The sequence below is a fragment of the Carcharodon carcharias genome, chromosome 8 (assembly GCF_017639515.1).
Source record: "Carcharodon carcharias isolate sCarCar2 chromosome 8, sCarCar2.pri, whole genome shotgun sequence".
NCBI classification, from domain to species: domain Eukaryota; kingdom Metazoa; phylum Chordata; class Chondrichthyes; order Lamniformes; family Lamnidae; genus Carcharodon; species Carcharodon carcharias.
The window spans coordinates 88,499,074-88,514,924 of record NC_054474.1 but is presented as its reverse complement, the minus strand read 5'-3'; the positions used below and the strand labels follow the sequence as shown (position 1 = coordinate 88,514,924).

The 15,851-nt window shown below is 42.3% G+C and overlaps 1 protein-coding gene across 1 annotated transcript; it reads left to right on the top strand.

Moving 5' to 3' along the window:
* Positions 1-3,061: 3,061 nt before the first annotated feature.
* Positions 3,062-15,187, top strand: LOC121281461 (Schwann cell myelin protein-like). The gene is made up of 5 exons (XM_041194408.1): positions 3,062-3,133; positions 9,124-9,242; positions 11,225-11,587; positions 14,513-14,821; positions 15,093-15,187. Exons 2-5 carry the CDS (start codon positions 9,191-9,193, stop codon positions 15,185-15,187), a joined length of 819 nt encoding a protein of 272 aa, XP_041050342.1. The 5' UTR covers positions 3,062-3,133; positions 9,124-9,190.
* The last annotated feature ends 664 nt before the right edge of the window (positions 15,188-15,851 follow it).

The window sequence follows — 15,851 nt, the reverse complement described above, 5'->3', positions numbered from 1 at the left end:
GAGTGTATTGTAATGAACATGGCATCATTATTTCATGCATCAAGCTGGATGGACTAGAAGACATTTTCCTGTCTGTCATTGTTTTTTTTTGCATGCATTTGAGTGGGATTTGAACCATGGCCTATCAAGCCTGTGCTGACCCTTTGAAAGAGCTATCCAATTGGTCTCAAGCACTCACTGGAGTTCTACAGCCCTGACATTTTTTACCTTTTCAATTATATTTACAATTTCCTTCTGAAAGTTACTTGTAAATCTACTTCCAACAACCTTTCAGGCAATGCATTCCAGGGATGAGGCACATCATTTATGTCAAGGGACTAGAGAACCTACCAGAGCCTGGGGGGGAGACAATAGCATAATGCTAACATTACTAGGCTAGCAATCTAGACACCCAGGCAAATCCTTTGTGGGCATGGGTTCAAATCCCACCAAAGCAGCTGGTGGAATTTAAATTCAATTATCAAAAGGTCTGGAATTGAAAGTTAGTTTCAGTGATGGTGACCATGAAACTATCATCAATCATCATTTTTTTAAAAACCCATCTGGTTCACTAATGTCCTTTAGGGAAGGAAATCTGCCATCCTTACCTGGTCTGGCCTACATGTGACTCCAAACCCATTGCAATGTAGTTGATTCTTAGCTGTCCTCTAAAATTGCCTAACAAACCACTCAGGTCAAGGGCAGTTAGGGATGGACACAAATACTGGCCTTGCAGTGATGCCCACATCCCGTGAAATCATACATTTTTTAAAAAGCTAGTAACAACTTGTTCTATATATATATATACATAAAATCCCCTTGTCTGCCCTCTGGTTCTCTTGCCAGTTAACTTAAACATGGGTCCTCTGGTTACCAAACAGCCTGCCACTGAAAAGGTTTTCCTTATTTACTCTCTGACTAGCACTCATAATTTTGAGCACCTCTGTTACATCCCCCTTAGAGCTCTCTGCTCTAAAGAGAACATCCCCAGCTTCTCTGGTCTCCCCACTTAGCTGAAGCCCATCATCCTTGGTAAAATAAAGCTTTGTTGAATAGTGTGGGGGAAGGGAGAAGCCAAAGAAAAAAAGAATGAAACTTATACTCCACTGTAACCTAGACTGTAAGCTATTGAAAGACCCACTACTTATGTGGGATTTTACTTTTTTTAAACAATGCCATTGAGAGGTCAATATTTTTTAAAACCATGAAATTCAAAAACCCACAGAAATATTTGGCTGGTTAGTATCCCAGAACAATTTAAATGATTAACACCTTCAGCCGGTTTGGGAGAGAGCTAGCATAATCAGCCTCAGCTTGCAGGCTGCGAAAAATTCACACTCCTGATCAATACATACATTGACTTATGCTGCGAAACTCCTGCTCCTGGCTGGCAAAAAAAGGACATGTTTGAGCTTGATTGTGCTTCTATGTGTGGCCAAAAGACCTGCAATGTTGGCTGTCTAAGCTCGAACATGAGGAGCAGGCGCATATGGTGAGGGGCTAATTGTGCTTATGGTCTAGTAATCTAATAAAGATCAGTGCCTCCAGGAACAGAGGAAAGAAAACTTTAATAAAAATGTGTAAAGTTCTCTATTTTAAATCCGCGAACAGGAAAACACATTATTTCACATTGAAATGTGGGAACCCAGGAGGAAGCCATTCGGCTCCTTGAGCCTGTTCTGCCGTAATGAAATCACGGCCGATCTGTGACCTAACTGCACTCACCAGCCTTAGCCCCGTATCCCCTAATACCTTTGGTTAACAAAAACCTACCAATCTTGGATTTTAAAATTAGCAATTGACAAACTGCTTCAATTGCTGTTGGTGGGAGAGAATTTCCAAGTTCTGCCACCCTTTGTGTGTCGGAGTGTTTCCTAACTTCTTTCCTGAAAGGCTTGGCTCAATTTTTTAGGCTTTTTCCTCAGTCTTAGATTCCCCAACCAGCGGGTCTACCTATTCTACCTGATCCTCTGATCCCCTTAATATCTTGAAAACTTCAATCAAATCACACCTTAATTTTCTAAATTCCAAGGAATACAACCCCAGATTTGTATGATCTCTCCTTGTAATTTAAGTCTTGCAGCCCAGTGCTATTAATTCAACTCAGGAAGCATGTGTTTTTTATTTATCTATTCCTAGTATGTGAGCATCGCTGGTAAGTCTGGTATTAATTGCCCATCTCTAGTTCTCTTTAAGAAGGTGGTAATGGGTCCCATTCTCCAACCACTGCTGTCTATGTCATCCAGGACTGTAAGGTAGGAAATTCTAGCATTTGCTGCACTGATATTTTTTTCCTCTTTCCTTTCATCCACCTATCCCATTTAATCTTGAATTTTGACACAGTTTCTGCCTCGAACACTAATCCTGGAAGGGATTCCTACAGCCCCAAATTTCTCTGCTCTCCTGCTCTCTGTTCTACGGGCCCTAGTTCTTGACCTCTCAGTTGGGAACATTTTGCATCAATCACCCTTGTTCCATCCCTTCATAATTTTAAACATTTCCCTAACAGAAGTGTAAAATGGATCTTTTTCATCCGTAAAAATCAGAATCTTATTGCCAGAGGCTGTCACAGTGACTATAATTTTGCCTTTGTGCAATAGTGTAACACAGGGAATAATGCAAATAAAAACAGGGAGAGGTGTATATAACAGGTCGCTGATCCTCTCTTACCTGTGTTACACAATCAGACATCTACCCCAGTATATCAGACAGCAAAGAGGGGGCAGGATGAAAAAACTCAAAAGCGCTCAGCAAAAAAAGTGATCCGTTTTCAAAGCACAGGCTGACTTCACCAGAGCAGGTGATACCAGGGACAAACTGGGAGCTGGGGGAAGGATTGGCTCAGACCAGGGGCTGCATTATGTTGAACTTATAGAGGCTGCGTCTGCACTGGGCAGTACAAACAGTTGATTGAGAGCGGCCCACTCTCGGACACAGTCTCCCTTGCATGCTGGAGTGTGCCCATCATGCAAACTGTGCCTCTATTGTGGCTTCTTCTCGCATTTCAGAAGCTTTTCTTTGTGAGTGGTGCGGAGCCGGTGGTGTGACACTCTGTCTGCATTGTACCATGCACACCCTAAACCTCTAACAATCCCTTATGGTGCTCAGCAATCTACATCGCAGAAGTGGACAGTCTCCAAAGCATCCTCTTCAGGTTGGGAATTCTCATCAGTTTGTCTTTTGCAATATGTTAGCTGAAAAAGGTTCTTAACTTAAAAGAAAATGGAGTTTGAAAAGGGCAAATGATTGACAACCTTTAGGCAACAATGGAACATGCGATTGGTGTCGGAAGGATTAATGCTGACTCTTATTGTCTGGTTAACTGGGAAAGAAATATATTCGAAAATATCTTAATGATGAAAAAGTAAGAGCGAATTAATGATTTCTGTTAAATAATAGCACAGAGTGGAAAAAACATCAGTGACTGAACAATGAATAAATTCAACAAGTATAGCATTGCCTTTGTGTTTAACATTAAAAAATGTCAAATTGCTGTGCAGGATTAGCATTTCAAAGTGTCTTAGTAAATGACCATTTGTATGTTGTGGTTTGCATTGTTTTTTTCTGATTTATGGAAGGAATTATTCAGCTTCTGTGACCTTTGAGTTTGTAACCAGTTGCTCAATAGATAAACCGATCATAGAGCACAGGAGGCCATTCAACCCCTCCACGCTTGTGCCTTGGGATGAAGGTTTCTCCCTTTGCTCTCTGCACTTGCCTCTGTCACTGCCTTGTCCTTATGCCTCTCTTTCCCCTCTCTTGCATCATTTCAAAGTATCTATCTGTAAGTATAATTTGCACTTTTACATGTTAGCCTTCTTTTTCGCTTTAAGGAAAACTGTTATTTTACGTAATGTGAATTTTAGTGAATTTGCTTCCCATGAGTAAGTCAAGTTCTTGCAATGGGAAAATTTGATTTGTTTTTTTTTGCAAATGCAGTTTTATTTTTCGAGGTTATTTGTGTTGAGGTGCATTTCCTCTTGATTGTTAAAAGGCGCTTCACGTTCACACCAGCAGCATGTTATCTTATGATTAACTAAGATTGCCATTCAGTAAAAAAAAGATTTGTATGCGTATAGCATCTTGCAAGAGCTCATGACATCTCAAAGTTCTTTATAAACATTGATGAACTTTGCTTGAAGTATAGTCACTACTGTAATGTTGGAAATGCGGCAGCCGATTTGCACAAAACTAGATCCCACAAACATAATAATGATCAGAAAAGTTGTTTTATTGATGCTGGTTGAGAGGTAAATATTGGCCAAGACATCAGGGAAAACTCTCCTGCTCGCTTCTTCGATATAGTAACATGAGATCTTTCGGGTCTACCTGAGAGGATAGATTTATCACATTTGAATGTAAAATACAGCACTTGATACTACACTGAAATGTCTGCCTACCTTACACCCAGATGACTTGACCCCATATCCTTCTATATCTGAGATGAGTGTTACCAACTGAGCCACAGCTGATACTTCCATTACCAAGCCTTCCAGTCCCAGAAGGCTTGAAGTCTGATCCTTGATTAGTGTTGGGCAGTTGAAGGGCTTCAGACATCCTCAAACTCAGGGGTTAAGGAGAGGACTAAATCAGGCAAGATTCCTGCTCACCATTACTAATAACCACTGTTGGAAGCACATTGGTTGAGGATGTCACCAGCACTGGTATAGGAGAAAGGGCCACTTGAATCTTGTGCCTGATAGGAATCAGCATCTGTGGAAGTCAGAAAGAGTTACAGGAAACAGTTTAGGCAAAAATCAGTCCTAAGTGCAGTTCCATTAAATTACTGGGTTAGAAGAATAGGCTAAGACTCACACCACACTAGCCATTAGATGCCATCGCTGGTCACATTTCTGTAGCCAGCTCACCAATATTGGACCTTGAAGACAGTATCCCTAATGTAAATCCCAGGGAAATGATTGGAGCAAAGTGCAGGGGAATAGGATTAGAATAGGATTGGGGAAGGGGTTTTGGGTAGGATTGGGTTAGGGAGATTGGTGTGAAATTTCAGAGTATTGGAGCACACTGTAGGGGAGGAGGTTTGGGTAAAGAGTGGGGGGAGGGAGATTGGAGAAATTGGGGCGGGGGTGGGTTAGAGGATACGGGAGAGGAATTAGAGAGAATGAAGAAGGGGGTTTGGAGAGAGTAGGGGAAGGGATTGGAGAGAGTGGGGAAGGGGTACTGAAAAGGATGGGGGAAAGGTATTGAACAGAGTGGGGACTGGGATTGGAGAAGGTGAGGGAAGGGGATTGGAGAGGGTAGGGAGGGAGATTGGAGAGTGAGGAGGGAGATTGGAGTAGAGACCGGGGGGGGGGATTAGAGAGAATGGGGGAGGGGGTTTGGGTAGAGAATAGGGTTGGGGATTGGAGAGAGTCGGGGAGGGGAGATTGGGATAGAGAGTAGGGGAAGGGGATTGGAGACAGTAGGTAGAGAGTTGGGGAAGGGGATTATAAAACGGGGTTTGAGGAGGGCGATTGTAGTGGTGCTATTGCAGTGAGGACCAAATCCTGTGGAGTCTGTGTTGATCACTCCTGCTCCTCAAAAAAGTAATTTTTTAAACTTGCCTGGGATATGCTGAGTGCCACAGGACCAGTATCTGCCCACTCATTGTTGACTAATTTATGGGTGGGGTCCATCACCAGGTGTGAGGCCGATAATTTATATATTTAAGAGGCCAAACACCTAATTTACAAAACCACTTGTACCCCACAATTTTGGGACTAGAATCAAAATAGATTGGCCTGTCCAACTGCTAAACTCTGTGACTGTTTAACACCTGAAAAACTAGCTGATTTCTACCCTAACATGCAACTTAATGAGATGAGTGCAACACTAGGAATGCAGGAACTCCATCACTTTGATTTTTCTTATTGATTTAAAGGAAGTCTGATGAACATTTACAGATCCTACCAGAGGGTATAGTCTCAGTGAGGGAGAGTGAAAAGCTTGAACCAGAGGGTGAAGGTATGAGAGGGACTGCTAAAGGGTCAATGATATGTATCAGCAATTCAAGGGCAGCTTACATACCCAGAGAAAATGTACTGATCGGTAGGTTTGACAGGTAAAAGAAAGACGTGTATTTAAATAGTGTCTTCCACAGCTTCATGACTTAAACTTTCCTTGTTTTGAAACCACACCCCCTGAACCCCCACTACGCCCCTACACCCGACCCCAGCTACCAGAGGAAATACGTTTCTCTTCTCCTGCCCAATTCGGGCCATTAATCATCTGTAACAGCTCAATTTTGAAAACTGTTTCGTGCTTCTCTCTCTTCAGCCTGCTACCTGAGTGCCAGGGACCTCCCCAAGGAATGTGTCACTCTGGTCTACAGTGTGAGATCGCAGTGAGCACTGCTGAAGTGCTCATGCAGGCACCAACTGTCTGTCACAGGCATGTGTGACCCTGCTACAGCAACTTGATATGAGGATTGTACTTTTGGGCTTAAGCAAGGGGGAGAGGGACAACCTCCACTACATCACTTCCACAGTCAGAGTAGGATTCCTCAAATATCAGGCATTTTTGTACCAGTGTTCTTAGCCAGACAGCCATTAGAGTTTGAGAGTTTTTATTGAAAAGGATCAAGGCCCCAAAAATAATATGCATGAAGACCTGCTTAAAAACACAAAAATAACAAAACTGTTTTGGCAAGAGTTTTCTGGAACAAAATGTTCTTGGACCAACAAAAAGAAAGACCATACTAGATTTAGTGATGATTAATGAGCCTGAATTAGTCAGCAATCTCACTACACTTCTCAAACACCTCACTAACAGTAACCAGAGCCTATGTGACTTTGATATGTTTGACAGGTGGTAGGGTGAATCACAAACCAAGGTTTTAAATTTTGGTAAGGCGAGCTTTGGCGGGATGAGGCAGAAACTGACCACAATTAGATTTTTAAAAATTTATTCATTCATGGGTAATTGGCCTCGCTGGCTAGACCAGCATTTATTGCCCATCCCTAATTGCGTCTGAGAAGGTGATGGTTGTTAATAGTCTGTTAATCATATTGTTAAAATACACATGTGAAGGATATTGTTTAATTAATTACTGAGCACATATAAATAGGGGACAGTTGGGACAATGTGTGCATGTGCGTGTATGTGTGCGTGCGTGCGTGCATGTATGTGTGCATGTGTGTATGTATGTGTGTGTGCGTACATGTGTACATGTGCATGTGTGCGTTAATGTGTTTTGTTTTGTTTTATAATGCTCCATTACTGGCTGTGCAGAAATTGCCTCCGATTAAATATTGAGAAGACTAAAGCCACTGTTTTCAGTCCCTGCTTCGAACTTGGTTCCCTAATTATCGATTCCAACCCTCTCTCTGGCAGCAGTCTGAGTTTAAGCCAGTCTGTTCGCAACCTTGATGTCAAATCTGACCCTGGGATGAGCTTCCAATTTCATATTTGTGCCATCACTAAGACCGCCTATATCCACCTCCGTAACATTGCCTGAATTTGCTCCTGTCTCAGCTCATCTGCAGCTGAAGCCCTCATCCTTGCCTTCATTACCTCTTGAATTGACAATTTCAATGCACTCCTGGCTGGTCTCCCCCAATACACCCTCTGCAAACTCGAGGTCATCGAAAACTCTGCCACACATTTCATTAAATCGCACCAAGTCCCATTCCCCTGTCACTTCTGTGCTCACTGACCTACAGTGGCTTTCGCTAGAGCAACATCTTGTTTTTAAAATTGCCATTCTTGTTTTCAAATCCCTCCAATGGCCTTTGCCCTCCCTATCTCTGTAATCTCCTCCAGCCCCACAATGCTCCAAGATATCTGTGCTCCTCTAGTTCTAGCCTTTTAAGCATTCTCAATTTTAATCACTCCACCATTGGTGGCTGTGCATGCATTTGCCTAGGCTCCAAGCTCTGGAATATACCTCTCTAAACCTCTTCACCTCTCTACCTTGCGTTGGTCCTCTAAAACTTATCTTTTTGACCAAACTTTTGGTCATCTGGCCTAATATCTCCTTGTGTGACTTGGTGTTTTGTTTTATAATGCTCCTGTGAGGAGTCCTAGAAAATTTTATTAAGTTGTTATTGTGGTTCTGTACTCAAGACTGTACAAGGCTGTACAAGCCTAGTCTATCTAACTTGTCCTTGTCATTTAATCCTTTCACCCCAGTATCATTCTGGTGAAATGATAATGGGATGAAGTAATGAGATGTGATGTTAGCATAACATGTATTAATAGATGAAAGTAGGAGTAAAGTGCTCCTGGAGAACCCCCTTATTTACAATTTTCCTTAGAGTATTTTAAACGCTAACGGTAAAATACTGTGGATGGCAGGAATCTGATAATAACATCAGCAAAGGACAGAAACATTCAGCAGGTCAGACAGCAACTGCAGAGGCAAAACCAGAATGAACATTTCAGATCAATGACCTTTCACATGAACTAATCTAAACATCAACATCCTCACTGATAATAGCCCGATTTCACCCTTGTGTTTAAATAGGCTCCTGCAGCTGAGCTAAAGTTTCCCTTAGGTTGACAGGCCTGCGAAACTCATGTAAATAATTAGCTAAGTTGGCTGCACCTCATGTGTGGTAAATGTTTTGAACGGTTAGTTCTAAACCATGTAGACCCAGAACATTCTAGTTATCTGATCCATGGCCTGGATTGAAGTGGCTGAAGCACCATAATACTTCCCTTGATCTAGGATCACAGACCCTGATCACTATCCATTTGCCCAGTTATGTTTTGACATTACATGAGGATGGGATCAGGCTGGGCAGTGATTCCTTCCACAGTCAAATTGCCTCAGTGGTTGTCAAGAGTAGCCACTCAAGATGAGGCACTAAAGCAGTAAACCCTGCACAAGTAGCATCAAAATACTGAGGGAAAGTGGAGAATTTCAGCTGGAGAACTTCAAATGGTGGAAAAACACAGAGCTGTTTTTGTTTCACAAAAATTCGTATTTGTAAAATTTCCTTTTAGAAAAATGATTATTATTTCAGCCCTGCAGTTCTGTGGTTGCAGGTCTTGCAAAGGGGATGGTGGAGAGGAGCTAGAGTCCGCAAGTACAATGAGAGTTCAGTTCTTGTTCTGACAGATGTGGGAGTTCGCGCAACATCCATTGCTAAGCCTGATTTAAATCATCTCTTTGTTCAATCTGGTCCATTGTCTATTGTGCAGGTATCAATGAGTCTGATTGTCCCCAGCTGCTGTGTGTACATGTCCCATCGAGGGTGAGATCTGCATCATGAGCACATCACACTGCAACCTGGCACTTATAGTCATGTGTCTCATCCAGGGTGAGTATCCGATTCCACCAATAACTGTGTCTAAACTTTAGAGATTATGCTGCATAGGAGGAGGCTATTTGACTTTATGAAGGAGCCACTTAATCCCACTCTCCTTTCTCCACACTCTTCCATGCAAAGCCCTGTAATTCTTTCCTTTTCAAGTATGTGTCCTGTTCCTTTTTGAAACAGACAATTGAATATATAGATAATGCATCGCAGCTCAGAACAATTTGTTGCATTAAAAATATTTCACCTGATCAATTCCTCTGGTTTTTTTGCCAACTACCTTAAACCTGTGACCTTTGCTTACTGACCCATCTGCCTTTCTCCTTATTTGCTCTTGAGGTATTATGACCTGGAATGTGCTGCCTGATAGAATGGTGGAAGCAGATTCAGCTTTCAAAAGGGAACTTCATATGTAGTTGAAAATGGAAATTTTGACAGACTGTGGGGAAAGATCAGGGTGTGGGAGAGTAGGACTAATTAGATAGCTCTTGCAAAGAGATTGCACAAGCATGCTGGGCCAAATGGCCTTCCATTGTGCTGTAAGATTCTATGATTCTACCAAACACCCTCAGAATGTTGATTATCTCAATTAAATCTCCCAAGCTTCTCTGCTCTAAGAAAAATTCCAGTTTCTACACTCTCTCCACCTAACATGCATATTTTCCTTTGTTGCTACTATGTTTCTCCCCCTCCTCTCCTGTCTGTTACTGGGCTACAACCCCATGGGTAATGACCACTCTCATCCACTTGACAATTCTTAGTGTGCCAGCTCAAGCTGGGCTCATGTGAGGGGAGTCTGTGCAAAATTCATAACCTTAGCAGGGCCATGCTGTGGGATCCATGATGCAGAATCTGGACTATAACTGCAGATCTCTATACACCTCATTATCATGTGTGTGTGTGTGTGTGCATGCGTGTGCATTTGTGTGCATGTGTGTGACATCAAATTAGAAGCATGCTGGTGGATATCATCCCCACTACAATGGAATAGCCCAAAGACTTGGCTCAGCAGTAAAGGATGGGCAGCATGTTGAAGGGCAGCTGTCACCTGAGGAGATGTACCCTGATCTGAATAAAGGGACAAAGGAAGAGAAAATAAATATTAATTTACTGTAGATGCCAGTTAATTAATTTTTGCTCAGTTGTGTGTGTTGGCTCACGATAACCTGACCATTAAGCAGAAAATGCTCTGTTAATTTGCCATCGGCTATTTATGAATGGTTTCATATTTATAATTATTGTCTTATGGGTGGGACCAGTTAGAGTGAGCTAATGTGGGTCAGAAGATTGGTAGGTCACATGGGATCTAGATTCAGTTTCCTGGCTGCCAGGGTGCTGTTTGACAAAATGGGCAAGGACACTATTGGTCCCTGATTCAGCACCAACCATCAGGATTAAGAAAGAAATAAATAAAGAACTTACATTTATATATAACTCCTCACCATCTCACTTTGTGTGGATGTTGGGTGCAGATTCGATGAGATGCTCCTTGTAATCAAACAGCCATCTATCCTGGGTACATGCCTGAAGAATGGTTAGTTGTGTGGTAATTGAGTATTTAGCTGTATTCAGGGGGTGGGCATTAACTGGGGATTCACTTGTGCTCCTATATAGCAGCAGACAGAAACTGTGGTGGTTGGATTCGGAGATGCATATGTGGAATGTGTACCTCTGTAAATAAAAGCTCATAATGCCTCTTAAGATTGGGTTCCAGTTCTATCTTCAACCATCTGCTTCCTGGTATAGAACAAAGATGGTAAACGGTTGAGGTACTAAGCCGGAGTCAGCTCCTTCTGGAGGGCAGCGCAGGGCGGAAGATGATTCAAATGCTGCACGAACTTTAAAGGTCTTTAAATCCATTGTAACATCGACTCTCACCTGGACCCTTATAACTGAGTATTGCCTCATACAGAGTAGGTAGATTCAGACTGAATCAAAAACAGATGATAAACAAGTCATGACCTTCCTATGTTTCATCCCTGCAGGGTCAGTCTGCCAGTGGTCTGTCTGGGTCGATGATGCTGTTTACGTTTGGGAAGGAGAATCCGTGATATTGAATTGTTCCTTTCAGTATCCTGATCCACTCCGAGACCCCTCCACTGTAACTGCCAGGTGGCTAAAGAACTCTCCCTTTCCTAATAACCACCAGGCTGCTGAAATATACAACAGCAGGAACTTGGAGAGAGTCTCGCCTGATGTGCAGCTGATCGGAGACCTGAATGAGAGAAACTGCACACTTCAGATTGACAACATCCACAAAGCTGACACTGGGATTTACTACTTCAGATTTGAACTGGGTCAGGGCAACAACTGGTCTGGAGAAGATGGGATCAGTGTCCATGTATATGGTAACCTGGAATTTTTATATTGTGTGTGAATTTTGTAAAGGCAGAATTGGTATTTATATGGTATCCTTCATAACTTCAGCATATCGTAAACACTTTAAAACTATTGAAGTATTTTTAAAGTGTAAACACTGTTGTTATGCAAGAAAGTGACAGCCATTTTGAACACAGTAACGTGACAATGACCAGGTAACCTGTTTTAAATAAGTTGTCTCTGGGATAAATATTGACCAGGACATTGAGTAGAACTCTCCTACTATTCTTCAGTATAGTGCTCTGGGATCTTTTATGTCTACCTGGGAGGGCAGTCAGGGCCTTGATTTTAACATTTCATCAAGACAGCACTTCTGACAGTGCAGTAGTCCCTCAGAAGGAAAGAACAGTTTGGACCAATATCCCCATTTCCCCAGTTTTACTGACGTTCCACTTTAAGGTAAACAAGACCAGTTTGGACCAATATTCTTATTTCCCAGTTTTTACTGATTTTTTTTCCCGCTGAAGCTTTAATGTAGGAACATCAAGGCATGGGGTGTCGATACTAAGGAACAAAACATGTATTTTAGGCACCCACTGGAAGTGTCAAACACTCACAGAATGCTTGCATGCAAACCTAAATCTTCTAATATAGATGCGGTTAAAATGTGAATGGTAAAAGCTGACAGAACTGACTGGGAGTGCACTCTTAACATCCCATTTTCCTTGGGCAGCTCATTAGAACTGCTCTGAATTTCAGATATGGGTGAGATGAAGCACAAAAATGACAATGTAGGGAATTGTGCAAAGGTTGAACTTAAAGGAATGGGGACAATTAGGGGAACGTGGAACGATATTGTAGCAAAAATACTGGTACCTTTTGGAAAGCCTCAGAAAGCATTTCAGTCCTTCAGCCAAGCTTTAAGAAGCAACAAGCAAGAGTGGATGGAGGGAAACCCAAAGCACGGACCTGACTAGGAATCAATCAATAGCGCTTGGCCATGATTAGGTGTGGGTGAAGTGGGCAGGTGCTACATGAAGTCACAATGTGAAGTTAGTGGGCCTCTTTGCTATCCCATCATACCATCTATCTGAGTCAGCATTTCACTGTGCATGCCACCAGGAGATCGTGACTGATTGGACTCTGTAGCTAACTGACACTCATTAGCTGCATGGTAGCCACAGGTGTCCTAACACCAGATGGCACAGCCCTGCATCTGGGCCTCTGCTGACCCATGCCCTGTGAAGGCAGTTCCCCATATTCAGTACCAGCTATGCCCAACAATCTCTGCAGATGTGATTAGTGACATCTTTGGTAGATGTAACCAATCAGCGTATGTTGGGTTGTTGTCACCCTGGCATGCCAGCTTACATTCAGTACCATGGTGATCTGTGTTTAGGATACTTTTGCTGAGGCGTCCATCTAATATTCGGACTGGTCAGGTATTTGTGTAGGGTAGAGGTGTGCGTTAGTCAGGTTCCACTGGAAATAGGAGCCTAACTTTAACCGAGCTGTGTCTTCTGAATAATCTTGTGTATATGTATCATATAAGTGGATAGCTAATTCATGTAGAATTAATTAAGAATAATTGTCTAATACAACAGAACATTGGGAAATGGCATTCAGGATATCCCTGCTGCCAGGTTAATATTCAAGCATGTAGGCATGTGCTTCTGCTGGCCATTAGAAAATGGCAGTAGAAAATGTGTGATTTTATCATTCATTCATGGGCTGTGGGCATCACTGGCTAGGCCAGCATTTATTGCCCATCCCTAATTGCCCTTGTTCAGAGGGCATTTAAGAGTCAACAACATTGCTGTGGGTCTGGAGTTAAACATAGGCCAGATTAGGTAAGGACGGCAGATTTCCTTCCCTAAAGGACATTAGCAAACTAGATGGGTTTTTAAGACAATTGTTTCACATTCATCAGACTTTTAATGAATTCAAATTTCACCGTCTGTCATGATGAGATTCAAACCCAGGTCCCAGGAGCATTACCCTGCGTCTCTTGGAATTCACTAGTGCAGTGACAATACCACTGTACCACCACCTAAGAAGCTAAGATAGTGATTCTTCCCACACCAGAAATCCAATGTGACCTACCCGATTTACTTCAGTATATGGGGCAGTTCTGATCAGACCATCTAGAGTAGAGTTTCCTGTATCTCTGACATACTTATGCCCCACTGCACTGTGCCTGCAAACCATTGACCCACTTGCAACACCAGCCAACCTGTGATCTCTTAAAGTGCATCTGTCAATTAGAGTGACTGTTTGAGGTATTGGTGTGTTCAATGCCTAATTTATTCATGTGAGATTCAGCTGTCCACCATTTTCAATTGTCATTTCTAACCTTCAGTCTCAGTTGTTGCTGAATGTTTATGTCATTTATTCTCTAGGTGGAATCATAGAATCCTTGAATAGTGCAGCACAGAAGGAGGTCATTCAGTCCATCAAGTTTGAGTTCCACTTTGCCACACTTTCCCTATATGCCTGCAGTTCTTTCTCCTTCATGGATTTATTCAATTCCCTTTTAAAGGCTACTATTTAATCTATATCCACCACCCTACCAGATTCTATCACCTATCCAAATCCGAACCACTCTTTGTATAAAAAGGGTTTTCCTGATGTCACCTCTGGGATGTGGGTGATTTATTTTTGCCATCAATAGTGGCTTGCTAGACCACATCAGGGGATAACCAGAGTTAACCAGGGATTCACCAGCAGATGAGTTGAGGCAGAGGCAGAGACCGGCAATATTACGGAGATAACCTCTGAAATGCCATTTGGTACAAAACCATTGCACTACCAGATCCAGTGTATAGACGTCTGCTGTACACTCATTAACTGCTCAGGAATGGGAATTATATTGCATAATTCTTCAACCATTCTCTGAATTAAGAGCTTTGTGAAGTATTTGCATTGTAAATTTGTTTACTTTTCCTACTGTACAGGTCGCCCTACGAAGCCATATATATCTGTCCCAGAAGAAGTGCTTGAAGGTGATGAATTGGTGACTTTGACCTGTTCCTCCACAAACATTGACCAAAGAGGGAGAGCCACTCTGAGCTGGGATGGTATCTCTGATTTGACGGAATGGGTCCCCAGAACCGAAGAACAGTGGGCTGGATACTCCTGGTCACTCACGAGTAATTTTGCATTCATCCCATCTTACCAGCACCACAACAGGGTCATCAAATGTATGGTGAATTACATACCATACCCATACTCAGATGAAAGCGACGTAACATTACAAATACGATGTAAGTTCAAGAGGCTTTCAATGATTTTCATTTAGAAAAAAGCTCTGAACCATATTAATGGTATTGTTTACAAGGTCTTCTGAGAAGACCAATGGTTAGGTTAAACAAGGGAAATTTGAAAGATATTGACCTTGTAAATCCATATTGATCAATGTACGGCAAAAGGGCAAAGCTTATCTTTAAACTCTCAGACTGCTGTCACCTGATTAATCATGTCGCGCACTGGTTTGTAGTCCTGAGGACATTCCTTGATCTTTTTGTGGTCAAAAAGGCTGCCGGGATGAAGGGAAAGAGGGAGAAAGGAGGAAATTGGATATGGAGAAGACAGGGATCAAAGGAGGAAGGAAGACAGGAAGGAGGAAGTAGTGAGCAAGAAAGAAGAGAGGAAACAGGCAAGCATAATGGGTGGAGACAAAGAGGAAGTGAAGATGCCAGGGTGCGAGAAAGAAAAGGAGAAAGCAATTATGTATAAACATGCAATGGTATTCCTGATATCCACAGGAAGTATGTTATATTTGAGTAGGCAGTAGTTTCCTTGCTACCTACAGGTAATGTGTTGAACATAAATATGCAGCAGTATCCCTAGTGAGCTATGTGTAAAAAGGACTTTCCTGGCACCAACAGGCACATAAGATCCCACATAACTGATCCTGGACAAAAATGAGAGCGCAGCGAATTGGTGGCAGCTGATGAACATGGGTAGTTTGGGAGGTAGAAGACCGAGAATTGAGCATTGTGCTCAAGTTGACAGGACATGACTAGTGGAGTCCCCCAGGAATCTGCACTGGGACTTTTCATCGCATTTGTAAGTTACTTCAATAAATACGCAATGGTTTCCTGGTTCCTACAGGTAATGTGTTATTTATAAACGTGCAATGTATTCCTGATACATACAGTTGGTAATAAAAGAAGGAGGTGAGGAAATTTTAGGTGCTCCAATCATGACATTCCAAAACTTCCTCGACTCAGGAATTGTCCCCTTGGATCAGAAATTCCTACTGTCACTTCATTCTTTAAGAATCGTAGGAGA